Here is a 26,552-nt window from a genome sequence, read left to right on the forward strand (position 1 = left end):
CTTGTTTTGGTTTTGATTTTGGCTATGTGTATTTATTTTCATTTTGAAACACTATATCCTCCAGCCAAGCAAAATGAAATGAGAAACTGTATATTCACTTAAATATATTTTAATTTAGGAATATAATCTCTATAAATTACCTCTTCTAGTTTACTTTTATTTAAAAAGCATTGTGTTGTATAAAATGAAAACATTTCTGAGATGATTTAAAGAAAAAATGTTTAAATTCTCATTTGCTTTGAACCATAGTAACATTAGTATGTTTGTTACCTGGTGAATAAATATAATGTATTTTTAATGTGATAGTTTTATTAATTTGTGAATCCATTTATCCAAATGCTAACAGGTTTTTGTGAAAGGCACCAGCCAGCAAGATAGGCAGTGTGTTTCGAGTCCCTCTTATCATGCTATTAAACACCTTAATGTCAGTAAGACTTTACATTTATTTTCACATGGCTCTCTACTGTAAAATATATTCTTTAATGACAAGACAGACACTAATCATGAAACTGGGTGTGTTCTTCCAAAACAAGCTGGAAAACTCCCATCCTCGCTCTTTTTAAACAGAGGTAAAAATGATACAAATAAAAGCAAAGTTTGCAAAGTAATGAAAAGTTCATTTGAAATTATGCTCCAAAGCAAGCCAGAGACTAAAATTTTTCAGAAATCCACAAGAGTTGTAGGTAGCAATTTTGCTACCTGTATTAATCTGAGGACGATGCTTGAGTGGTAGTATCACTACATGAATATACCTCCATACACAGCATCTGTGACCTTCATCTATTGGCATCAGCACCCCTTTTGAGAGAGTACTTGCTAAACATCAGATTAACTTACAACCTGATTGAAATTGTGAGTAATTTAGATAACTTTAATGGGGTATCAGTTCAGGTGCTATCAAGCTTCCTTTCCTTATTGAAAAAGAAAAAATGGTTCAAATAAATAGTCTCTGAACTAAACTTAAGTTTGGGGACGTGAAATCAGTGTGTACTGTCTTTTCACAAATCTGCTTTTTAAGATAAACTATTTTAGGCCATTATTTGACCTTTAAGAACATAACTTTGTCTCGACCCACCTTGTGGATCTTTGAACAGTGATAGCCAACTGCAGCTGACATTTTGTGCTGATTACAAGTTCTTAACTATTTTTTGTGTAAATAATGTATATTTAGTTTAAGAGGTTTGCAATTGGCTACTCCAATTCCTCAAATTCCTCAGATTGCCCAGGTAACTATATTACAACTTTATTTTAGTTGTTAACTCTTACAAGCAAACTGTGAAATAAATTTAGCCTTTCATATGAGTAGAGTGTTTGAAAACTTTAACTTTACAGTGTACTTCATTTGGTTACTATTTTATTTCAGTATATTTAAAAAATAATAGGTTAAAGATATATGTTACTAATAAAAAATAATAAATGTATACCTCATATCTGCATTTCGGCAAAATAATTGGATTTTAGACTGTTTTCATACTACATAAGAATGCTCTGTTTACCATTCATCTAGCCCTAACCTAATGTTCTTTTCATGGAGCCATTACATATTGATCAGGATTGTGTAGTCTTACACATTTTGGACTCAGCAGAGTATCTGACTGTTTCTCGTAGCGTCTTGGTTTGTTTCCCAAGTAAAGCACATGGGTGAATGAAAGCGCAAGCAGAGCGCTGTGCCGTGTGCACATGGCCAGAAAGCTCGACACAGCTCGTCTTCGTGTCTCTGGCTCTGAGCAGCCCATTTAGCAACAAGCCTTACCACGTTTTCTAAGCCGTCTGTAAATGTAGTAAAACCATCCCTTTCTAAAGATTATGCAGTCATTCACTACTCAACATGTGTATTATTTATGGAGTACCTATGTTGTGCTAGGCACAGGAGGCAATGAATAAGGCCAACATAGAACCGAGCTTGCAGCCAGGCAAGGAAGCAGGTTGAGAGGGAAGGACTGAGGAAGACTTCCCTTAATTAGGATGAGTACTTTGGAAGGCCTCTGTAAGGTGACATGGTACCTGAAAATTAGGAAAATTTACCCATGTGAGACCAGGAAGAGAAAAAAGAGCAGTATGAGCATAGGCCTTGGTGTGTTTAGGGAATTGGAAAAAGAAGACCAGTGTGACTCCAGCATTTTGAATGCGATGGAGTATCAACAGATGAAACTGGAGAGGAGTATAGCCAGATCACACAGGTTCGATCCCTGGGTTGGGAAGATCCCCTGGAGTAGGAAATGGCAACCCATTCCAGTATTCTGCCTGGAAAATTCCATGGATAGAGGAGCCTGGCAGGCTACAGTCCGTGGGGTTGCAAAGAGTTGGACTTGACTGAATGGCTTCATTTTCTTTCTTTTCACATGGTTGAAGTAGTAGACTGAGTTGATCCAGTTTACATTATGTTTGGACCAGAGAAGGCAATGGCGCCCCACTCCAGTACTCTTGCCTGGAAAATCCCATGGACGGAGGAGCCTGGTGGGCTGCAGTCCATGGGGTTGCGAAGAGTCGGACACAACTGAGCGACTTCACTTTCACTTTTCACTTTCATGCATTGGAGAAGGAAACAGCAACCCACTCCATTATTCTTGCCTGGAGAACCCCAGGGACGGTGGAGCCTGGCGGGCTGCCCTCTATGGGGTCACATAGTCGGACACGACTGAAGTGACTTAGCAGCAGCAGCAGCAGGCTTTGTAAGAATGCCCTGGAAAGAGGCAGGAGGAGAGGCTGCAGGGGCTTCCCTGGAGGCACTCGGGGTAAAGAACCCACCTGCCAATGCAGGAAACACAAGAGACAATGGTTTGGTCCCTGGGTTAAGAAGATCCCCTGGAGGAGGAAATGGCAACCCACTCCAGTGTCCTTGCCTGGAGAATCCCATGGACAGAGGAGCCTGGTGGGCTGCAGTCCATGGGGCCGCAAAGAGTCGGACAGGACTGAAGCAACTTATCGAGCATGCAGAGGCCGCAGGCAGAAGCTAAGGCAATGTCTAAGCAAGAGCTGATGGCAGCCTGGACGCAAATGGAGGGGAAAGGGCAGAACTGGGATAAATTTGGGGCGTAAGACTGGCATGACAGCTTAGGTATGAAGAGTGAGGGGAAAAGAAAAACCAAAGATGCCACTGAGATTTTTGGCTGGATTCACTGAATAGTGATAACAGTAAGGAAATTTTAGGGGTGAATCTACAGTTTTATTTGAGATGTGCCAAAATCGAGATATCTGAGAGGTACCTGTCTCGAGGTCGAGTGAGAAGTTAGTTATCCAAGTCTGGGTCTCAGCAGAGGTCAAGGTTGAAAATACAGATCGTGGAGTCACTGATATTTGACTAAAGCCATGAAACTAAATGCGATGGCCTGGGGAGAGAGTAACCGTGGAGGAGACGCTCCGGTATCTGGAAGTTCAGTACAGCAGGAGGAGCTGCTCAAAGACTCAAGGGAAGTGAGGCTGCAGAGAAACCAAGAAAGGGTGGTTTCTTGGAAGCAAAGAACACCCAAGGAGCAGCGGTGGCCCCTAGGCAGTCAGTGGGAGGGTGGATCTAAGATCGGCGGAAGATTACAGTCACTGGTGACGTCAGTAGTAAACTCAGAGCTTCGGTGGAAATAGAGGCCTGATCGCAGAGGGTGGAGGGAGACCGGGACGGGGTGCCGGCCCTTTCGGGAAGTGTCGCCGCAAAGGGGAGCGGAAGCCCTGGCATGTAGCGAGGATCGTGAGGTCCAGGAGAGGCGTGGAGGGAACTTTTGGAACAAGAGGAATTAGATCTCTACATAGGCTGCTGAGAGCGAGTCAGTAAATTGAGAGAGAATGGTGATGCAGCAGCAGTAGGCGACGGCCGTGCAACAGTGAGGTCCCTGAGAAGGCACGAGGGCGTGCGGTTCAGACGCAAGCGCGTCCGCCTCCTCCGTACTTGGAGAGGATAGGTGCGCTGGAGGTAATTTGGTAGATGTAGTGGTGGGAAGGTTTGGGGTTTTCCATCTCTTCTCAGTAAAGTATGAAGCAAAGATAGTGTGGCCGGCATGTGGAAAGTTTTGGAGGTTTGAGGAAAAAGAAGGTAGAAATCTTTGTCTCCAAGAATGGCAGAGTATTATGGATAGAATTGTTAAATTGCCAAGCAATTGTGAAAGCTGATTTGAGAATAGTAACTATGAATTTAAAGAAAGGCAGTTAACACAATTGTGGTTTGCTGTTTTTTTTTTTTTCTTCCAGACAAAATTAGCTGGTCAGAACAGATGTGACGTATACCTACAATAAAGTAGAACCAGGTCCGGGTTTTTCCAGGTGCAAAAGATGAGGAGAAAAGACAAGGACAGTAAACCTCTTGCAAAGAAATTATCATCGTGATGGACCCATAGAATCGAGCTGGGAAAGGGGGAAAACAATCACACAGATGGGCCTAAATAAAGTCAACAATATGTAAGTGAGCTGGAAAGAGCTTCCTTTGAGAGTAGACCTGAAAAGCAAATACTCTACCTGTCCAGCCTTTAAGAGCACAGAGCTTTGTGGAAACAAAATGGAAAAGCCTCCACTCTAAAAATAGCAACGAAGGCGATGCTTTAGGAGTGATGGTGGTTTAGTCCCTAAGCCGTAGCTGACTCTTGCAACCCCGTGGACTGTAGACCACCAAGCTCCTTTGTCCGTGGGGTTTTCCCGGCAAGAACACCAGAGTGGGCGGCCATTTCCTCCTCCAGAGCGTCTTCCCGACCCAGGTCTCCCATGCTGCAGGCAGCGTTTTTACCAAGGGGTAATCAGGATTCAGTTAGCATGAGTCCAAGAGAAGACGCTGAGGGTGTGGATGAGAAATCTGAAGACAGCCCTCGAGTTCCCGTGTGCCCAGGGGGGAGGGTTAGAGATTAAGGGGGTTTTTCTCCGAGGTCTGCTGTGTGAACCTGGTTAGGCTCCTGGAGGTAAGAACAAACGGAGCGTCGGGGCCTCCGACAGGGCTCCCTGGGGTCTGTGACTCTTAGACTTGTCCTCTCTGGGCCTGCAGCAATTGATCGATTACAGTTCTAGTTTTTCCACCCCTGCCTTGGTTCCCACAGAGGTTATAGCTTGTGAGTTTTCTGCTCTGATAATTTGTAATTCTCTGTATTTGCCTGTCAGTCTCTCCAGTTTCGGGGGCAGTGGTATGCCCTGGGACCTCCCTTCTCTTAAATGGATTTAGGGAGGGTTACTGATTTCCTGGTGGCTCAGGGTAAAGAATCCGCCTGCAGTGCAGGAGACAGGGTTTGATCTCTGGGTTGGGAAGATCCCCTGGAGAAGGAAATGGCAACCCACTCCAGTATCCTTGCCTGGGAAATCCCGTGGACAGAGGAGCCTGGCGGGCTACAGTCCATGGAGCCGAGAGAGTCAGACACGACTTGACGACAAAACCATTGATTGCTTTTAACTTGTCAGGACAGAGTAGCGGCTTCAAGCTCCCTACATGTGGAACTGGAAACAGGAAGCAGCACAGATTTTTTTTTTTTTTTAATGCAAAACACAGAAAAGAGGGTAAAAGTCATTTGGGGCAGAAGGGAATAGAGAGATTGGACAGAAATGTTATTTGAAGAGAGAGTGGACACAGAAACTTTTAAGTTGTCAGAAAACATCAAGAAAGGCCATGAATCACAGACAGGATCGATTCAAAGAAAACTAAGCCCACTCACGTTAGCGTAAACCTGCTGGAAACCAAATACTAAGAGAAGATCTTAAAAGCGGCAACTGTAAGGATGATAGTTGGCATATCAACAGAAAACAAAGCAATTATGTTTTTTAAATGCTGAGGGAAAATAACTGCCACCCTACGACTTCAAATGGAGGCAAGTTAAGGTATTTTTAGACCCTCTTCCCCATAAAAAAAAAAAAAACCCCAAAACAGAATTTGTTACCAGCCAACTCACACCAAAGAAAAACCCGAGAAAGTTATTCAAGCAAAAGGAAAGTGATCCTAGGTAGCATCTTACAGAGGCAAAAAGGCATATGGAGCAAATAAAGGATAAATAGGGACTTCCCTGGCGGTCCAGTGGCCAAGACTCTGCACTCCCAATGCAGGGGACCTGGGTTCAATCCCTGCTCAGGGGACTAGATCCCACATGCCCCAACTAAGACCCAGTACAGCCAAGTATTTTCTTTTTAAAGGTAACTGGAAAATATCAAATGTTAAAGCAATGTGCTTTTAAAAGAAACCACAGGTTAAAGAAGCTATGACAAAATTAGAAAACATTTTATTAAATAATGGGAAATATGAAACTTGTGAGATAAAACTAAAGCCATGATTACAGGGAGCTGTACATACAGCTTTAAATACATCAATGAGAAAAGAAGGCTTAAGGTCAATTAACATTCATTTTAAGAAGTTTGAAAAGAACCATGAGGCAGAAGAATCAATAAAGATCAGAAATTAATGAAATAGAAAACTCAAACGTACAATAAGGAAGATGAAAGATAAAAATTTGATTCTAATGAATTGAACTAATAAATCTGATTAAACCCCAGCAAGACTTACCAAGAAAATGAGAAGGCATAAATAAATCACCAGGTGTTGTTCAGTCACTCCGTGGTGTCCAACTCTCTGACCCCATGGACTGCAGCATGCCAGGCCTCCCTGTCCATCACCAACTCCCAGAGTTTACTCAAACTCAGGTCTAATGAGTCGGTGATGGCATCCAACCATCTCATCCTCTGTCGTCCCCATCTTCTCCTGCCCTCAATCTTCCCAGCATCAGGATCTTTTCCAGTGAGTCAGCTCTTCGCATCAGGTGGCCAAAGTACTGGAGTTTCAACTTCAGCCCTTCCAATGAATATTCAGGACTGATTTCCTTCAGGGTGGACTGGCTGGATCTCCTTGCAGTCGGGGGACTCAGGAATTCTTCCAGCACCACAGTTCACAGCATCAGTTCTTTAGCAGTCAGCCTTTATGGTCCTGCTCTCAATCCACACATGACCACTGGAGAAACCATGGCTTTGACTAGACGGACCTTTGTCGGCAAAGTAATGTCTTCTGCTTTTTAATACACTGTCTAGGTTGGTCATAGCTTTTCTTCCAAGGAGCAAGTGTCTTTTAATTTCATGGCTGCAGTCACCATCTGCAGTGATTTTGGAGCCCAAGAAAATAAAGTCTCTCACTGTTTCCATTGTTTCCCCATCTATTTGCCATGAAGTGATGAGACCAGATGCCATGATCTTAGTTTTCTGAATGTTGAGCTTTAAGCCAACTTTTTCACTCTCCTCTTTCACCTTCATCAAGAGGCTCTTTAGTTCCTCTTCTCTTTCTGCCATTACCAGTATTAGAAACTAAAAAGAAGAAATCCTTACAAACACTACATTAAAAATATGAGATTTTATAAATGACTGTACACAAGTGAAGTTAAAAGATTAGGCAGAATGAACATACTTCTGTTTAAACACACATACACACACTTCTTACCAAAACCAACACAGAAAGAAACAGAAACTCTCTGGAGCTCTGTATCTATTAAATACAGTGAACCTGTTATGTAAAACCATGCCATAAAGAAACCTCCATGCCCAGATGGTTTCACGGGTGAATTCTACCAAACATTTAAGGAAAAATAATGCCATATTATACACCTTTACGAAGGTCTTCCATATATCTCAGTCTTGTCCAGCAAAACACTGACAGCAAAACTTGACAAGACCCAATTCTGGAAAGGTTTGACAGGCCGGTCTCTCACAGACCTGGATACGAAATTTCTCCACGTCGTTAAGGGATAGTATTGCCCTGTGATCTATCTGTGAGTGAGCACTAATTTATCAAGGGTTACTTTGGTTTAAGAAGTGTTTTACGGGTGAGATGACAGGAAGAGCAGAGCAAATAATAGAAGCGTTTGTATTTCCTAGTGAACTTTTACTGAAAGATTTGTAAAGTCGATGTTCACGTAATGACTTCGCTTCTTACGTATTTGCTTTAGTTCTGTGCCCAGAAATTATTTTCTGTCACCACATGAAAAAAATTACATAAGCTGATTAATTCTCATTCTTGTGGACATCTATAAGCATTTTATTAACAAGATTGTATCTATTTTCTGGTGCCTAGTACAGACCATTAAAATACAATACTATTGAAATAATACTTACAAACCATTCACCTGAAACGAAAATGACAGCCATATTTTACCTTTTTGATTCTGGAAACTTAAAAACTTCTTGCAGAAGTGGGGAGTAGTGAGGCTTTCCAGGGTTAGTTGCACATTATCCATGTAAAATAGTTTTCAAATAAAGCTGTGATTCCTTTATTTTTCTTCCTGGTACAAATAAAACAATTCACCAGTGGCTGATCACTCTGTAAAAATTTGAAATGTTCAATAAGTGTTAAAACATCTATTGTTTAAAATGAATTTTTCATTTATTACATATAACCAAAATTTAATTGCACATGTGCTTATTAATGGACTTATAAAAATGATAAATAACACTTTCTGTAAATGATGAGAAATCTCTTTAGTTATAGTGCAAGCATTCTTCACTTAATAGTGAAAAATAGTATTTGATTTAAATTTCATGTTTCTCATAATAATGCTATTTATTATAATAATAAATTCTTATTTAACATAATAACAAGCTCATTTTAATGGATCTTGTTAATAACAAATTTATTCTACATTAATCTCTATAAAGTATTTGAATTATTTGAGTGATCTGTAAATATAGAAATAGAGTCTTTAAAAGTAATTATTTTTTCAGTTAAACTTGTTTTAGTAGATTTAATATGCTAACCCGGGCATTCTGTTGTTTAGAGTGCTTCCAAAACCAGCACACTCACCTCTGGGACTTTCCAAGCAGAAGTTTTAAGTCCCCTAATCTTTTTTGAAAAAAGAAGGGGTTGATGTTGGAAATATGCCAGGAGTAAGCCTTGGTATTTCTCATGAAGTGCCACAGTGAATGTGCCCTCTCCCACAAGTCAGTTCCTTTTATCAAAGTCAGAATCTCACACACAGCCATTTCCAGAAAGTCTGTCTCCACATTCAAGAAAACAATAGGCCAGATAAATATATTTTTAATCTGTAATTTTGTACAATTCCTATACTTACTTCATCTGGAGTTTTAATCTTTATTTACCAAATTTACATACCTGTCAGTTAGTACAAAAGCACTTTTTCCTCAGTGTAAACAGCTTAGGAACATCAAAAGTTAAAATGAGTAGTTTCTACTTTTTCTTTTACAACTCACCTAATGCTAATATTTGGTGCTTTAACCTAAATGTCCATCAACAGATAAATGGATAAAGAAGATGTGATACACACACAATGGAATAATACCCAGCCATAAAAAGAATGAAAAATGCCATTTGCAACAACATGGATAGAACTAGAAATTATCATACTAAGTGAAGTAAGTTAGCTTAATATGTGAAATCTAAAACAAACAAAAGAAACAAACGAACTTGTTTAGAAAAGAGAAACAGACTTACAGGCATAGAAAACAAACTTATGGTTACCAAACAGAAAAGGGGAGAAGGGATAAATCTGGAGTATGAGATCAACAGATATATATCCACTGTATTTAAAACAGGTAAGCAAGAAGGATTTATGCAATAGCACTATCAGTATCTTGTAATAACCTATAACTGAAAAAAGAATAAATACAACTGAATCACTTTACTATATATATCTAACACAGTATTACTATATAGACTAATGCAGTGTTGTAAATCAACTATAGTTCAATTTTTTAAAACCTGAGAAAAAACTGGTGCTTAGTAATAAGACACACTCCAGAGGCAGACATCCAATGTTTGAATCCTAGCTGTGTCACTTATTGCAGCTGACCCAAGGGTAAGTTATTAACCTCTATGCCTCAGTTTCCTCATCTGTAGAAAGGGTATAGTATTCTTTGCAAACCTGTTGCAAGGATTAAATGAATTTGTAAATGTAAATATGCTATTAGTATTTGCTATTGTTGTCTCTCCAGAAACTTCCTTTGCTTAGACAAGTAAAACCATGTTTTTTATTATTTTTCACAGACATGGGGGACGATATTCCTCTGTAACTAGCTTTTTCTACTATGATACAGAGTTGCTTTGCCAAAGGATATTTGCACTTTTAATTTTTTTTTAACCAACACGACAGATTGCTTTCCAAAAAGTGCAAAAGTAACTGGGCAGGTACCCCTGAGGCTGCCCAGGAGGGAGTCAGAAAGTCAAGCAACCAGCAGCACCAATGGAAGTGCTCTGGTGTAAGGGTCTTACCTGACCCTAAAGTGGCCGGGTTCCATCTGAAGGCAGACAGTGACGCCATAGTCATAGTGCAAACCCTGAACTAAAAAACAAAACAGACAAGAGGTATATAAAATAAGCTACCAATGGAGAAAAAAACATAACCCTAAAAATACTCAAATCATCCAAAAGGAGGTAAGAAAAAAATGAGCAAAGATGGAACAAACAGAAAACAAATAGCCGGACTTAAATTTTATCATATTTATAATCACATCGAAGTGAAGTGTTGGTCGCTCAGTTGTGTCTGGCTCTTCGTGACCCCATGGGCTGTAGCCGGCCAGGCTCCTCTGTCCATGGGATTCTCCAGGCAAGAACACTGGAGTGGGTGGGTAGTCATGCTCTCTCCAGGGGATCTTCCCCACCCAGAGTTCGAACCTGGGTCTCCTGCATTGCAGGTAGATTCTTTACCATCTAACTCCCTTATCAGCTACATGATTTGTAAATATTTTCTCCCATTCATTAGGTTGTTCAAGCCTCAAGGCAATCCACTCCAGTATTCTTGCCTGGAGAACTCCAAGGACAGAGGAGGCTGGCAGGCTACAGTCCACGGGGCCGCAAAGATTGGACACGACTGAAGCGCCTTAGCACAAGCACCCAGCGGGGAGGGCTTGGAGGGGCGTCGCTGACACTTCTCCAAGAGCTTTCGCTGCTCTTTCTTCTTCAACCGAGGCGCGCCACTCGTGGGGTCTTAACCGGCTCATTTGAAAAGACCCTGATGCTGGAAAAGACTGAAGGCGGGAGGAGAAGGGGACGACTGAGGATGAGATGGTTGGATGGCATCACCCACTCGATGGACTGAGCTTGAGCAAGCTCCGGGAGTTGGTGATGGACAGGGAGGTCTGGCGTGCTGCAGTCCATGGGGTCGCAGAGAGTTGAGCACAACTGGACTGAACTGAACTGAACTGAGCTGAGCTAACCCCCAGGGAACTGAACCTGCGCCCTCGGCAGTGATCGCGAGGAGTTCTCCGCGTGACCCTTGGTCGCGAGGCATTCGCTTCGGGAGGTCCCGGCCTGGAAGCCTGAGCGCGGGCTTGGGGCGCGCGCCGGGCGGGCCGGGGCCACCGGGCTACATTCTTTCAGGGGAATCTAACCCCCGACGGTCCCAGGATGCGGGCCCGCAGTGTCTGCGGGAGCCTCCCGAATGCAGGAGCTCCGCGAGGGCGAGGCGAGAGTCCCCGGATCACCCTCAGCCCCACAGCGCGCGGGACGCGGGCGCCACCGCCAGAGTCCCGGCCCGGCGACGGGCGCTGCCGGAGGAGGGCGCAGCGCGGGCGGGGCGGGTGCCAGGGGACGGGGCGGGACGGGGCGGGACGGGGCGGACCCGAAGCCCCGGGCAGCTGCGCCTGCTGCAGAGGCCTCAAGAGCGGGTCGCCGTCCCCCGCCCTCCGCGCCATGGCCTCGCGCGCCCGGCGGCGCCGCCCGCTGCCCGCGCCGCTGGTGCTGCTGGCGCTGCTCGGCCGGCTGCAGGTAAGGAGGCCGCCCGCCCCGCGCCCCGGCTGCCTGCGCGCCCGCCCGCGCGCGGTGCCTCAGCGGGGCCGGGGGCTCCGAGACTCTCACGGAGCCGGAGGGGCTGAGGATTTGGAGCGGAGAGCGGCGGGGGGTGCGGTGGTACGGTGGGAGGAGGGAACGGGGGCTGTAGGGATGCTGGGGTGCAGAACGGGGAGCTGCGGGACCCGGGCACCGGAACGCGGACGCCTCCAAAAGCTACCCAGGGGCAGGCGTCGGTGATGGAGCGTCTAGAGGGGCCTCCGCACGATCGCTGCCGCGGAGACAGCGGCGTAGACACTGCCCCTTCCCGTGTGGACGGGCTCGAGAGAAAAGTTCAGAACCGCAGGCAGCGCCCAAGTTAAGCAACTGTCCTAAGTAGGATTCTCCTTTCGGGCCGTTCTGAGCCCTCGGTCCTTGCCTCTACCTGCGCCTCGCACCGTCTCCCCACCGCCGCTTGGCGGCTGTCGGAAGGTGGACTGGCTGATGCTCGCCCCGCGGGGGTGTCCAGAGCGCGCGCCGAGACAGGGTTTGGTAGTTTAGTGGTTCAAATGGTAAAGAATCCGTCGGCAGTGCAGGAGACCCTGGGTTCTCCTTCCAGAGTTCCATCCCTGGGTCGGGAAGAGCCCCTGGAGAAGGGAATGGCAACCCACTCCAGCATTCTTGCCTGGAGAATCCCACGGACAAAGATTTTTTTTCTGAAAAAGGAAATAAGAAAAAAAAGAAAATCAGATTACTTTCTTACGTTCCCCTCTTTCCGTAAGTCTCCCTTCTCCCCTCCGATCCCACCGCCCCCCACCCAACTCCCCCGAACCTGTAAACAGTTTAAGATCCACCGGCTCAGGTTCCGGGCCAGAATGACATAGAATCACTTCTCAGAACCCCTGTGATGATGTTGGGACAAAACAGTGTTCACAGTTGGAAAAACCAACGCACCTGGGGCGCCTGAAGTCAGTCGGGGAGCAGGTGAGTAGGGCGCTGCTCTCCGGGTGCTGAGCCGGCGGGCAAGCGGGGCAGTGGGTGGCCTCACCGCGGCCAGGCCCCACTGGGGCTCCAGCCCGGGAGCAGCCCAGGACTCCCCTCTGCGGCCTTTCCCCTCGAGTCCCGGGGGCTCTTCAAAACTTAAGGGGGCTGGGGGGCCGGGAAACCAGTATCTCCCGGATCCGGGTTCCCTCCCCATCCCAAGTCCCCTGGACAGAAGTTTCTCTATCAGATCATTTGGTCCAGTTGCCAGGTGAACAAAAGCAGTTACTGGTTTTTTGTTCCCCTGGAGGAGAGCTATAGGGAAAGCCAGCCCCACAGTCCTCCGAAAGCCTTGAAAGTCCCTCGGAGGGAAGGGCAAGTGCTGGCGGTTTTCTGCTTTCAGCAGTTTCAGATTCCCCTGCTCTGTTAAGACTGGCTTAGGCTCTTGCTGACAGCTTCCAGAGGGAACAGCGCTTCTAGGGCTGTTTGGAGTGAGGAGAGACGGCAAATCAGCCTGGGACTAGAGCTTGGACCGGAGTACAGGCTGTGGGCTGGAGCCGACAGTTCTCAGAAAGACGAGGCCTGTCCCCTTTCTGCCTGCGGGAGCCTCTGGGAATGGCTGGGGGCAGGGAAGGTGGGAAAGCCTGAAGGCATTTTCTCATTGTAAGCACTTCAGGTGTTGCCTAATGAAGTGTTGAACAGGTTGGACGGGTGTGCTGCCTTATTTGAACCACAGGACGAGGGCTCCAGGGAATAGCTACCACCTGAGAAAACCCTGCTCACTACACAGCATGAAAAAAAAAAAGCATCTCACAGTGTTAATTACAAAAACTTTGTATGTACACATATATGTGTGTATAGTGCTGTAGGTTCTAACATTGACAGCAGTTTCTGTCAAAACTTCTTTCTCAGGACTTCCCTGGCAGTTCAGTGGTTAAGACTCCATGCTTCCAATGCAGGGGGCATGGGTTTGATCCCTGGTTGGGGAACTAAGATCCCACATGCCTCACAGTGCAGCAAAAAAAAAAAAAAAAAAAAAAAACAAGCCAAAATACCCGTTTATTTCTCAGAGCTATCTTTCAGCAAATGCTATCTACTCTCCCCCACTATCCCACCCTTTCCCTTTGAGCTGCATGAATTATGTGCATTTTAAAATCATACCTAAACAGGAAATGGGGCTTCCCAGGTGGTTCAGTGGTAAAGAATCTGCCTGCCAATGCAGGAGATGTGGGTTCAATCCCTGGGTCGGGAAGATCTCCTGGAGAAGGAAATGGCAACCCACTCCAATATTCTTGCCTGGAGAATTCCATGGAGAGAGGAACTGGCAGGCTACAGTCCATGGGGTTGCAAAGAGCTGGACATAGCTCAGCGACTAAAAAACAACAGGAAACAGTGAAATGATACTAGAATAGCTCTAATCAAATGATGTAAGCGTGTGCCCAGTCTCCCCATTGGAGACTCGTTGATTCTGAGCCGGGGTGGTCATGTTCCCCCCGCAGAGACTGTGGTTCCAAGCACCATCCTTCAGTCACGGCTGCTTTTGGCCCACCTGTTCTGTCAGTTCAAAGAAAGGAATTGCCTTGGTGATTAGTTCTCACCTGCTAGGCAAGGCCTGAAGAACTGTTTAGTGTGGGGAGTGGGAGAGGTATCGCTTTTGTAAAATAGTTGGCAAAAACAGCTTCCAGAAAGTGCCTTATCTGCAAGCATTGTATTTCGTTTCATTAACATTATATTAAATCGATTTAAACATACCTGGAAGGCTATAAGGTTTGCCTTTTAAAACATCTCTGCGATTGTATCTCTGTGCGCCTGTGTCAGTGAGGGCATGTGAGTTCAGACAGAGGAGTATTTGTCTACAGAACAAAAAACATAGAAAACTTTTATGTTGATCTTTCTGCTGTTGGAGTTGAGAAACTATAGGAGCAGACTATGTTCACTGAGGTAATTGATCACACAGCCGTGTTTATCCCTAGTAATCCAAGACCTAAGGGCAGAGTTGCTCATACCTGGGCCAGCAAGCGTGTTTGGTATTTGGGATGTAAGACCTTGTGCTGATGAGACAGAAGGCCAAGAAACAGCTGGGTCTTCACTGTCCAGTCAAGAGGACAAGGCGGGTGAAGAGTAAGACCGTCTGTGACACGAGGCGGTGAAGGGAAGGAGGGAGGGATACAGCTGGAGGAACCAGGAAGGGCTTCGGAGGGAGGTGCTCCTGAGGCCATCTTTGAAGGACTGCTGGGAAATCAGGGGTCCAAGGCAGTTGGGGAAGAAAGCTCTCTATTGGAGAAGTTGGCTTGAATGGTTTAGGGCTAAAACAATCTTGCCAAGAAAAGAAAACCCACATATTTTTATGACTTTATGGCTAGCACATAGGACTCTGTAAAGCTAGCTGAATTCAAGGAACCCTGCGGCAGACAGAACAGTAAACCTTTACAGTCTTTGAGATAACACTTGTATGGCCCTTGTCGAGGTGGTGAGGTAGACTAACCAGGAACAGAGAGCTCGTGGGCCCTGGAAGGCCCTTGGGGAGACCCCACCAAGGAAACCCCCTGGGTGGGGCTGCAGGGTTCTCGGGTGCCCGCCCTGGCCTGACAGTCTCCCCGCCCCGCCAGCCCATTCTGGCGGGAAGACCTGGCCATGTGTTCCTACTTTGTTTAGAGAGTCACAGACTCCAGGATCAGTGTCCTTTTCGTTGGTTTTGTTGATCACAGATATTTCAAATGCCCCCCCATTATTTCCTTCCCACCACTTCCCCTGAAAATGGCACATCTGTAATCTGAACGTATTCTCTGTGTTGATAAGGAAATATGAGTTTGCTTTTACAGTTATCTACCAGAAATTCTTATGCCAGGAAAACTGAAACAATAAAGGTGTATCTTTGAAGGTCAGTAAATCAGTGTTTTATGAGGCCATGAAAAGGGGAGTTCCAAGCCAGGGCCTCCTTTGCAGAGAGTGCTGTTTGAAGAAGGAGCCACGTGAACTTTCTCTGCCAGCTCAGTATTAAAATTCCCCCCATTCTGTTTTCCTATTTTTGAAGTGAAGTGCATGGGAAAGGAGAACAGAGTGTTTTCCGCATGTGTGTCCAGAGGAGGCTGGCGGGCCCATCTTGCTGTGGACGTGGGTCTGCATCCCGCCTGGACGGTCCTCCGCTCTCCAAGTGAGTCAGGCCCCAGGGCACCCACCCTCTGGCCAGGGAGGCGGTGGACAGCCGTGGCCTGTCTGCTGTCTGCCTGCAGAGTCCAGACCCCAGCCTGCAAGAGAGGCAAACCCGACCCCACCCCAGCCTCCCCCTGCCGCAGTGGGTGGGATCCTGCCCCACCTCCGCCGGCAGCTGATCCCACCACCTGTAACTTCCCCACCGGCTTCTTAGGCAGTCAGGCCGTTTCTCCTTGTGTGTCCCTCCGGCTGCCATCTGGGAGCTCAGGCACTCAGTCGTGTCCGTGTCTTTGTGACCCCACGGACTGCAGCCCGCCAGGCTCCTCTGTCCACGGGATTCTCCAGGCAAGAGCACTGGAGTGGGGTGCCACTTCCCGACCCAGGCATGGAACCCACGTCTCCTGCCTCCTGCACTGGAGTGGGTCGCCATGCCCTCCTCGGGGGGTCTTCCCCGCCCAGGGATTGAACCCTCCTCGTCTCCTGTCTCCTGCACTGGAGTGGGTCGCCATTCCCTCCTCCGGGGGTCTTCCCCACCCAGGGATTGAACCCTCGTCTCCTGCCTCCTGCACTGGAGTGGGTTGCCATGCCCTCCTCCAGGGGGTCTTCCCCACCCAGGGATTGAACCCGCGTCTCCTGTCTCCTGCACTGGAGTGGGTCGCCATGCCCTCCTCGGGGGGTCTTCCCCGCCCAGGGATTGAACCCTCCTCGTCTCCTGTCTCCTGCACTGGAGTGGGTCGCCACGCCCTCCTCCAGGGGGTCTTCCCCACCCAGGGATTGAACCCGCGTCTCCTGTCTCCTGCACTGGAGTGGGTCGCCATGCCCTCCTCGGGGGGTCTTCCCCGCCCAGGGATTGAACCCTCCTCGTCTCCTGTCTCCTGCACTGGAGTGGGTCGCCACGCCCTCCTCCAGGGGGTCTTCCCCACCCAGGGATTGAACCCGCGTCTCCTGTCTCCTGCACTGGAGTGGGTCGCCATGCCCTCCTCCGGGGGTCTTCCCCGCCCAGGGATTGAACCCGCGTCTCCTGCCTCCTGCACTGGCAGGTGATTCTTTAGGACTAGTGCCACCTGGGAAGCTCCAAGCCCTGGGCTGCCACGTGGGACCTTCCCGTGGGACCCACTGCTAGAAACACAGATTAAACTCCACGCATCCTCTCCGCCCCAAACCAACCTCTGAGTCTGAAAAAACCCAGAGTGAGACGGTGGGCTTCGGCAGAAGACCTGGTGGGTCTGATTTCTCAGGGAGCTGGTGAGGTCTGACGCTGAGCGGCGGCGCGCGGCCCAGCCTGTATCTCTGCCCTCCATCCGCGGGCGCTGTCAGCCTGTTTCCTGCGGCTCCCCCAGCCCTCCCCCCTGCCTGGCCCTGCTGGTCTAAGGCAGCCCCGTCAGCATTTACGCTCTCGCCTGTGTGGATGTGTGCTCATGATCCGTCTGTCCACGTCCTGTGGGCCAGCGGTGACCTCCAGCCTCAGGTTTCCGTGGGCTGCCATGTTCAGGGTAAGAAAGAGGACTGTGTTGAACGCGATCATTTAGCTCAACAAAAGGAGCGCCTCCTCCCGGTGAGACGCCACGGAGAGCAGGGCCCAGCCCTGGTCTCCAGGCACCGCTCAGCCTAGCCGCGTGCGGACAGAACGCGACAGGACCCGGGCGTCCCTGGAGCGCGCTCAGAGTGCGGTGCGCGCCCAGGGCCAGCGAGCCTTCACCGGCTTGGAACCGTCGGGGGATGGCCCCGTTTTCCTGCTGTGCGGCTGTGCACGTCTAAGGCGCAGAAAGAGGGCAAGGGGGTGGCCTGTGGGCGGGGGTCCGAGGCAGGGGGTGCCCTGCCTGGCGGTGGGAGCGGCTTGGGGGATAGCAGGGGTGGACGGTGTTTGGTGTGATTACAGAGGGCAGTGTTACCGGGCTGCAAGGGCAGGCAGCGGGAGGGAGGCCGAGAAGGGCCTTATGTGCAAATAGTCTAGGTTTTACCCCCGCGTGTTGTGTGGCGGGGAGGGACGCTGTCAGATATGCAGGTTGTGGGGAGCAGCACCATGGGGAAGGGGGTGGGTCCAGGGGGCGGGAAGGAGGCCAGGGCCCCTGCTCTGGGGAGGAACTTGGAGAAGCTTGAATGGGGTCAGGAAGGTGGCGAGATAAAGGAGGCAAGTGCAGGGTGCCCCGAGCTGTGCCAGGTGACGAAGACACAGGGGCAGAGGATATGGTTGGACCTATTATTTTTAAAAAATGTGATAGATGTCCGGACAACACAGCTGACCATTTGCTGATATTTTTGCAGTTTATTAAGGAAACTTCTTAGTCAAATCACTTAGTCAAATCAAAAAGATCAAATCAGTTTCAGGGTCTAGTAAAGGATTTACTTGAACAATAAACAAACAATAAAGAAGAATGTAGTTTAGGATATGGAATCCCACTTGCTTCGGGGATTATCGCATTGGGAAGTGAAATTCCTTAGAGCCCCCAGAGGTAAAAACCAGCTCAGAGCCCCAAGGCACCAGGCTCTGCCGGAAACTTGTGTGCTCTGGAATTCAGAGCCATTTCCTGGCCTAAAGGTGTCTTTGAATCAGAGGGTCAGGATGTAGGCAGAGTTTGAAAACTCAGGACTAAAGAGATAAGCGGCCAGCGGTCTCCCGAGCCCATCATCAGGGCTGGTGTGACCTTCCCCCTGGTCTTCCCACACTGCCCTCAGCGCACCCGCCCCCAGCTCAAGCCATGTTTACCTTGGACGGCAGCTGGGCAGAGCTCTTCCTGGCGGTTGTCGGTGCCTCAGCTGAGTGTTTCCCTTTCGCTCTGCCTGCCCCCTCTGCACCCCCACCCCCAAAAGCCCTGGCCTCACAGGTGACACAGAAGCCCTCCTGGCACAGACAAAGGCAGAGCGCTGCCAGGTCTCCAAGAGGCAGGAAGAACCGTCGGCAAAAAAAACAACCCTTTGGGTTCATTGGAATAATAATAACTCATGACATTTCCTGTTCAGTGTTCACAGTACAAGAGCCACTTCCTCCAGCCACCAGAAATTTGAAGACTTTCCATGAAAAATGAGGAAGAAAAACTCTTTAACGTGTTGTGAACGTGATGGTTAAAGCTGGGAGGCGGGAAGAGAACACGGGTTCTGTCACACATGTCCTGTTAGCACCGCAGCCTCTGCCAGCTCCTTACCTCCCCCAAATAGGAAGTGAGCCTTCTTTTCTGAGGTTCTGACTCTTTAAAAATACTTGCTCCTCTCCACACTGTGCATGCATGCACACTAAGTCCTTCAGTCGTGTCCTATGCTTTGCGACCCCATGGACGGTAGCCCGCCAGGCTCCTCTGTCCACGGGATTCTCCAGGCAGGAACACTGGAGTGGGTTGCCATGCCCTCCCCCAGGAGATCTTCCTGATCCCGGGATTGAACCTGAGTCTCTTACGTCTCCCGCGTTGGCAGGCGGGCTCTTGACCACCGGCACCACCTAACTTAAAAGCATGTCCTTAAGTAGCACAGACAGCGGCCAAGCGCCTGTCCAGTTGAAAAACTGTCAAGGGCTCCCAGTTCTGCACCCAGGGTAGAACAGCGGCATCATGTTTGAAACGTGCGTGTTAACGGAGACTCTGGTCCCTGTTTCAAGCCTAGTGGGGATTAATCACATCTTCTCTGGCCCTGCTGTGCATCCTTCAGCAATTCTCTGCAGCCGGAACGTCCCTGAGGCCCTAAATCTACTACTGTCACAGTGCAAACCCGCTTCCTCGCATTTGCTCTGTCTGGGGGTGAAGATCCGCTGGTCACTGTCTCTATTTTCGTGTTTCTCTCTTTGAAGACTGTCAGCCCACTACTTCCTCTTACTCAAGTTATTCATGCGACTTCCTTTAACTTCTCTGTCAGCTTCTTTCTTTTCAATTCTCTGGATCCTGGCTTTGCAGTTTCATGAGGTGCTCTGGAAAACAGACCTCCCGTATGCGCTTGAGCCCCAGGACGCCCGCGCCTCATAGGGAGGCTGAGACAGCCCGTCTGAGTCCCTCGCAGTTAAGTGGGTCTCACGCTGCCAGGAGGGTCGAGCCAGGTGCCTCAGGCGTGCAGGGCTGGACACTGGGGCCAGCAAATCCTCTGGGCCTGGAAGGAAGGACAGACGTGATGCTGAGGGCAGAGCCGAGTAGGAGAAAACCAAGACCTGGCTGGTTTCTGAGCCCCTAGCCCCTAGCCCCTGTCCGGGACAGGACAGGCCCTGGCCAGGTGGGGGCGGGCAGGCCTCAGCCCTGGGGAGGGGGCGGCCTGGACCCTGGGGGCTGAGGAATGCACATCCCCAGGCCCCGACATCAGACACTCTGCAGGTGGGGCCCTCCATCGTTGTCACCCCCTCCGCAGGGGATTCTGAGGCACGCTGGAGTTCGAGACCTGCTGCTGTAGACGTTGGATTCCACAGAAAGATTTGGAGCTCAGAGCTAAACGAGTATTGCCTGATGACTGTCTTAAATGCACCTGCCGCGTGTCGAAGCCCTCCCACGTGCCCGGCACACACTAGGTGCTGCTCGCACACATGTCATCCCCACTCCAGCTCGCCAGGAAGACAAGACTCATGCCCGGGGCCCCGTAAGCACGGCCCATCCGGGGCAGGCGTCTGCCCCGTGGTGTGGCCCTCACTCCACGGGAAAGCCGCTTCTGTGGTCGCTGCATGACAGGCAGGGCGCAGACAAGGAGAGCTCCAGGCCTGGGGGTGCAGAGAGAGAAGCAGGCTCCTTAGGGCTTGGGGAAACAGCACAGCCAGTCTGCATCTGTGGGGCCTGCTCAAGGAGGCTCGTCTGCGGAGGGCACTCTGTTGCTGACTGTCACCAAGCAGAAAGGAAAAGGCTGTGACTTTAAGGCTGGGTTTAGGCGGGCGCCCTGGGCAGCCTCAGCTCAGTGTCTATGTGCAGGTCGCTCCCTGACTCAGGAGGAGAAGAAATGTGACAGACTGAGTCACCGCTGCCACTTCCCGACGCAAGGGCATCTCTGACTCTGCAGCCCTCGGGCGCCAGGAGTAAGCTGTCCTGTCCCTGCTGGGCCAGGCAGCCCAGCCCTGCCCTGCGTTTGCCAGGACGTCCGGGCGTGTTCAGCCTGCTCGCTGGCCCCTGGGCTCTGTCTGTGTCGGGGCTGGGGGGCCACTTCTGAGGGCTTAGGTCTTCCTTGTCCCAGTTGGGGCCCCTGTGCCCAAGCCCTGAGGTCCTACAGGTAAGGTTACAAATGACCGAGGCACAGGTGGCTGGATGGCATCACCGACTCCATGGACATGAACTTGGGCACATTCCGGGAGCTCATGAGGGACAGGGAGGCCTGGCGCGCTGCAGTCCATGGGGTTGCAAAGAGTCGGACACGACTGAGCAACAGCCAAGACCCTAGAATGGACAGCTCGTCCTCGGAACCGCGTGGGGCGGTCCTGGGGACGAGGGATGCGGGAGCGATGGGCGCCCGCTGCTTTCTGCGCCCGGACAAGGGGCCGGGGGGCGTCCAGGAGAGGCCCTGTCCCGATGCCAGCGGGAGCGGCCGCGCGTGGGCCAGGCGGGCCTGCCTTCCGCCCTGCTCGAGAGCGAATCTGAACCCAGGAAGGGATTTCCGATCTCGGTCTGGCCACCTGTTCCCCCCAGGGTGTCTCTAACTCTGCCCCCGATTGGCAGAGCCCTTCCGAGCCCGTGCTGGGGAGCGTGAATCTGATTCAGAAGTCGTAGGAAACCATGAGAGTTTTCTGTAAGGGGAAGTTGTAAGATCACAATCAGCCCTTCAGGAAATGTTATTCATTAATTTACCGAGAATTTGAGCATTTGCTGCGTGCCTGGCACTATGCCATTCTGCTTATCACGCACGGTCTGAGTGGGCCGCCTTGTCTCTTTGTGAAGAAGAAGGGAGATAAGGTAGATGAGGGCGGGAAAGCCTCGAGCGCGGTGCCCGGCAAGCGGGAGACGTTCTGTGAGGACCAGCTCTGCCCTCTCGCCGCCTCGAGCCTCGCGGCGTCTGCTTGGCGGTGGAAGGGGCGGGTCTCAGGTCCCTCATGCGGATGGAGCTTATGGAACCGAGGCTGGAAATGCGAGAAGTTCTGGCTCTCGGGCCTTGATGTCATCTCTGACCTTGCTCCTCCAAGGCCAGCAGTGTCAGCGTCACCTGGGACTTGTTAGAAAAGCTGCATCTTTATGAGAGGTCCAGGTGGCTCGCTTGCGCAGTGCGGGTTGAGAAGCGCTGGTCTCTGAACAGTGGAGGCGAGTCAGATTCCCGCACCTGGCACCGTGCGGCGCCCGGAGGTGCTGAGTAGTCTTGGGTGGCTGAGGTCACGTTCTTTTAAAAGTGTAGCTCAGCTGTGGCTGAGACAAGAGACCGTAGAGCTCAACTGTTTTAAGAAAGAAAGGAAGAGGGACGAGTTCAGCCAAGTCCAGGAATGGCCCTGGACGTGGGCTTCAAGTCTTGAAAAGCAAGACAGATGAGGTCTGTCGAGCGTGGCCATGACTGTCACAGAGGGGCGCCGCGGCGCTCCCCTCCCAGCCGCCGACCCCGGGAGGTCTCCCCTCCGCGGTCCCCGGGCCGGGGTCCTGCGGGCACCGCCTCAGCACCCGGCACGGCTTCGTCCTTACTTGAACCTGGAATCGAGCCGAAGTCCTAGGATGTGAGCCCAGGAGGCCGCTGGAGGCTGTGAGACGCGTCGGGGGTTAGGGCCTCGTGTCTCAGAGGCCCAGGACAGGCTCCGCAGGAGAGGCCGGCCGTGCGCCCGGCAGGGGTGGGGTCAGCTGGCGATGGACCGGCGGCCGGGGCGGGGAGGGCGCGGCGAAGCTGGGGGTCAGGGTTGACTCGGGAGCCGGCGGGCTGGCCAGAGTGGCATGGGGGGTCAGCGGGCCCCGGGATCGCAAAGCAGGCAGTTCGCTCACTGGAGGTCCTGAGCAGGGGGTGACCCCGAAAGTGATGTGGGGGGCAGGCAAGTGGGGGAGGTGGGGAGCGTGCCGTCGACTGGGAAGAGCAGGAACACAGAAACCCACCTCAGATCTGGGGAGAATGGGTGCATGGGATGCTTGTACAAGTATGGCCGAGTCCCTTCGCTGTTCACCCGAGACTGACACCATTGTTTGGTCATCAGCTGTACCCCGCTACAAAAGAGTAAGTTTTTTAAAAAACAAAACCGCCAGTGATCCTCAGTGCCACTGGGAGAGGAGACAGTCCGGGTGGACGCGAGACCTTCCAGCACAGGTGCTGAGCAGTCCAGGCGTGAAACCTTCGCTTAGACGACAGTGGCCGAGTTGGGGGGCTCACTGCTCGGCCTCGCTGACCCGCCCGCGGGCTGAGCGGGACTGCAAGGCTAGAAGAGGTGGGTGAGGGGCTGCGGTGCGCTTCCGGCCTCGGTCCTGGGCAGGGCCGCTGGGGAGACGGCAGGAGTGGATGGGGGCGGGACGGGGCAGGTGTGGGGGCCTTCATCTCGGTCTGACCCATCTCTGACCTTGCCACTCGACACCCAGCGGTGTTGGCATCACCCGAGAGCCTGTCAGAAGTGCAGACCCCACCCACTGAGAGGCGCCTGTGAATTCATTTTCCAGGTGATTTTGTGCACATTTGAGCAGCAGGCCGGGGGGCGTCCCTGGCGTTCCAGTGGGGACTTCACCTCCCAGTGCAGGCTGACCCTTGGTCAGGGGGCTAAGATCACACCCTGTGGCCAAAAACCCAAAAACTAAGACAGAAGCCACATTTTAACAAATTCAAAAAACACTTTAAAAAGGGTCCACATCCAAAAAAAAAGAAAGAAAAACAAGGGGGACTGGGGGGGGGGGGGGGAGTAAAACAGGAATTGTTTTTTTTAAAACCTAAGCAGCCCAGGGCAGCCGAGTCCCTTCCCTGGCCCCTTTGGGGTCTAAAGGCCTTATTAGCTTGGCGCACTCCCACCAGGGACTTCCCTGGTGGCTCAGCTGGTAAAGAATCGCCTGCAATGTGGGAGACCCGGGTTCGACCCCTGGTTCAGGAAGATCCCCTGGAGAAGGGAATGGCTACCACTCCAGTGTTCCTGCCTGGAGAACCCCATGGACAGAGGCGGCAGTCCACGCGGTGACAGGGTCAGACATGACTGAGGACTGACCCATCACTTCCCCCGAGGGGCAGGGCAGAGTCACGGAGTGTCCTGGACGCCCCGCAGAGCAGCGCGCTCTGGGAGGCTCAGGGCTCTGTAAGGTTACTGCAGGGACGAGGAGAAAGGAGCTCTCGTCGCAGATAAATAAAAGTTAAAACAAAAAATTCAAGAACGGCAAAGAAAAGAAAGCCCTCCACACTGGGAGAATAAAGGGGGTATTGACAGGAGCCTGGGCTGGTTGGTGTGAGGACGAGTCAGCCGTCCTAATTGCGCTATTTAGGAAACAGACAGTCCCGCCATTTCAGGTAGCGCACAGCTGCAGACTTGCTTCACCCCTCATCTCCCCAGAAGACAAAGACACTTGCAATTAAAGTTTTGAAATGCAAGGTTATTTCTTCATTTTCCCTTGGGCCATATGTTTTCTAGGAGCAGAGATAATACATGCATTGTGAGCAGAGTAAGAGAGATGAGCAGAAATCAATAGACCTTTGATATGCTCTTGTCTGAATAAGTTTTCTTTTTTAATGAGCTTATCTGGAATCAAGGTGATCAGGGGGAAAAAAATGCTGATGGGGCCATAAAAACCAACTTTCAAGACAGCTCATGAAGTCGATTGTATTGTCTGCTAGATCGAAATAGTGACTATGCCTACTTCTAAAAGGCCACAATTACTCTACATTTTTACGGGGTTTGTTTTTCCAATTAAATCTGACCTGATTCAGATTTTTGTTTCTGTGTGCAGTATCTATTTTTAAAAAATCTCATAGCAAAATGGTTAAGATAGTAAATTTTGTTATGAGTATTTTATCTCGGTTAAACTTTAAAACTAAAAAATCTTATGACAAGTTATTTCCTCCCTGATGATAAAAATAGCATGAAGGGCTCATTATCTAAAATGTTATGTCCACTGTGAACCTACAGTCAGCGTCACACCGTCCTGAAGCTGCAGGTACATATTAACTCATGATGTGGATAAATTATGTCACCAGTTGTGTGAATGTAGACTTCCCGTTAATCTGACTTGTTCCCTCACCATGCAGGTCTCCACTCAAAAGTCACCTCATCAGTGAGGCTCCCCTCATAATTCCATCACATTATCTCATTTTTTTCATCATCACCATTCCAGCCAGATTCCATTACATGTCTATTTCCTGTCACTCTTCTCCCGAGGACTATAAGCAAGGTCTCTCTCCATCTAATATCTACTGTGTCCACAAAACTTAAAATTGTCTGTGGCACATAGGATGTGTTCAGTTAACATTTGGGGAGTAAATGAATGCAATTTTAATTTGTTCCACTTTTAGTTTGTAAACTGACCAAGCACGTCTTACTTAAATGCTAAAGCTCCTTGATTATTTTCTGGAGAACCATGCAGTGATGTTGTTTAGATCGGGAAAGTTTTTCTTCAATAGGAAAATCAAGGATTTCTTTCAAGATGGTGAAAATGAATCCAAGGGCCCCACAGCCCTCTGGTAACCATTCTGGTCCTATATAATGAATCAGTGCTGTTGACAGCTAAGTCTAGTCCTGTGCACAAGTCCAGGCAAAATGAAATTACCCCATAAGAATGGATAAAGGACTTAAGTAGACATTTCTCTAAAAGTGGCCAACAGGTGCATAAAATAGATATTCAGCATCATCAGTCATTAGGGAAGGGAAGGGAAGTGGCTCAGTCATGTCCGACTCTGCTTCCCCATGGACTGTAGCCTGTCAGGCTTCTCCGTCCATGGAATTTTCCAGGTAGGAATACTGGAGTTTGTTGCCATTTCCTTCTCCAGGGGATCTTCGCGACCCAGGGATTGAACCCGGGCCTCCCGCATTGTAGGCAGACGCTTTACCGTCTGAGCCACCGGGGAAGCCGTTAGGGAGATGCAGGTCACAAGCACGCTGAGTGGCCCGGTGGCTCAGACTTGGTGCTCCCAATGCAGGGGGCCCAGGTTCAATCCCTGGTCAAGGAACTAGATCCCACATGCTGCAAATAAACAAATTAATTATAAAAAAACTACACTCGTTAGGATCACTATTACCAAAAGAAATGCAAGATAACAAGTGTTGGGAAAGACATGGAAAAATTGGAAGCCTCGTGCATTTCTGGTGAAAGTGTTAGTCACTCAGTCGTATCCATTTCTTTTTCGACCCCATGGACCGTAGCCCTCCAGGCTCCTCAGTCCATGGATTCTCCAGGCAAGAATACTGGAGTGGGTTGCCACTCCCTTCTCCAGGGGATCTTCCCCACCCAGGGATCGAACCCATGTCTCCTGCATTGCAGGCAGATTCTTTACCAGCTGAGCCACCAAGGAAGTCCTGGTGCATTTCTGTTGGGAATGGATTAAAATAGTGCAGCAACTATGGGGGGAGTCTGGTGGTTCCTCAAAGAGCTGAACACAGAATGACTGTGTGACTCAGGTGTGGACTCCAGAGAACTGAAAACAAGAACAGAGCAGATTCTCGTGTGCCAGCGTTCACTGCGGTTCACAGCAGCCCTGTTCCCAACAGGGAAATGGTGGGATAACCCACATATGCACCCACAGGTGAGCGGATAGGCAAACTGACGCATTCATGCAACGGCATATCATTCTGCCATCAGAAGCAATGAAGTTCCCACATAGGCTACACCATGGATGAACCCTGAAGACCACGCCAAGTGAAATAAGCCAGACACAGAGACAAACCCTGTGTGATCCAACTTACGCAGGGTACCTAGCATGGTCAAGTTCACAGAGACAGAAGGCAGAA

General features: G+C 49.9%; 1 protein-coding gene and 1 long non-coding RNA gene across 6 annotated transcripts in view; one reads left to right on the forward strand and one right to left on the reverse strand.

Annotated features, from left to right (window-relative positions):
- Nucleotides 1–6,149: 6,149 nt before the first annotated feature.
- Nucleotides 6,150–8,374, reverse strand: LOC139034121 (uncharacterized). Its single transcript, XR_011486565.1, has 2 exons — nt 8,090–8,374; nt 6,150–7,245 (listed from the first exon to the last, which is right to left on the reverse strand). It is a non-coding gene; the product is annotated as an uncharacterized lncRNA (long non-coding RNA).
- A 3,138-nt stretch (nt 8,375–11,512) lies between these two features.
- TNFRSF11A (TNF receptor superfamily member 11a) overlaps nt 11,513–26,552 on the forward strand; it is a 61,077-nt gene continuing 46,037 nt past the window's right edge. For 4 of the 5 annotated variants that reach the window (XM_070464497.1, XM_070464500.1, XM_070464501.1 and 1 more), the window contains exon 1: nt 11,513–11,653. In XM_070464497.1, the coding sequence (XP_070320598.1) occupies nt 11,579–11,653 (75 nt within the window). In that variant the 5' untranslated portion in view covers nt 11,513–11,578. Of the gene's footprint in view, nt 11,654–17,175; nt 17,281–26,552 lie in introns of those variants that run through there. The other variant, XM_070464498.1, reaches the window with a different exon arrangement.

The sequence above is a fragment of the Odocoileus virginianus genome, unplaced genomic scaffold, assembly GCF_023699985.2.
Source record: "Odocoileus virginianus isolate 20LAN1187 ecotype Illinois unplaced genomic scaffold, Ovbor_1.2 Unplaced_Contig_26, whole genome shotgun sequence".
In the NCBI taxonomy this organism is placed as follows: Eukaryota; Metazoa; Chordata; class Mammalia; order Artiodactyla; family Cervidae; genus Odocoileus; species Odocoileus virginianus.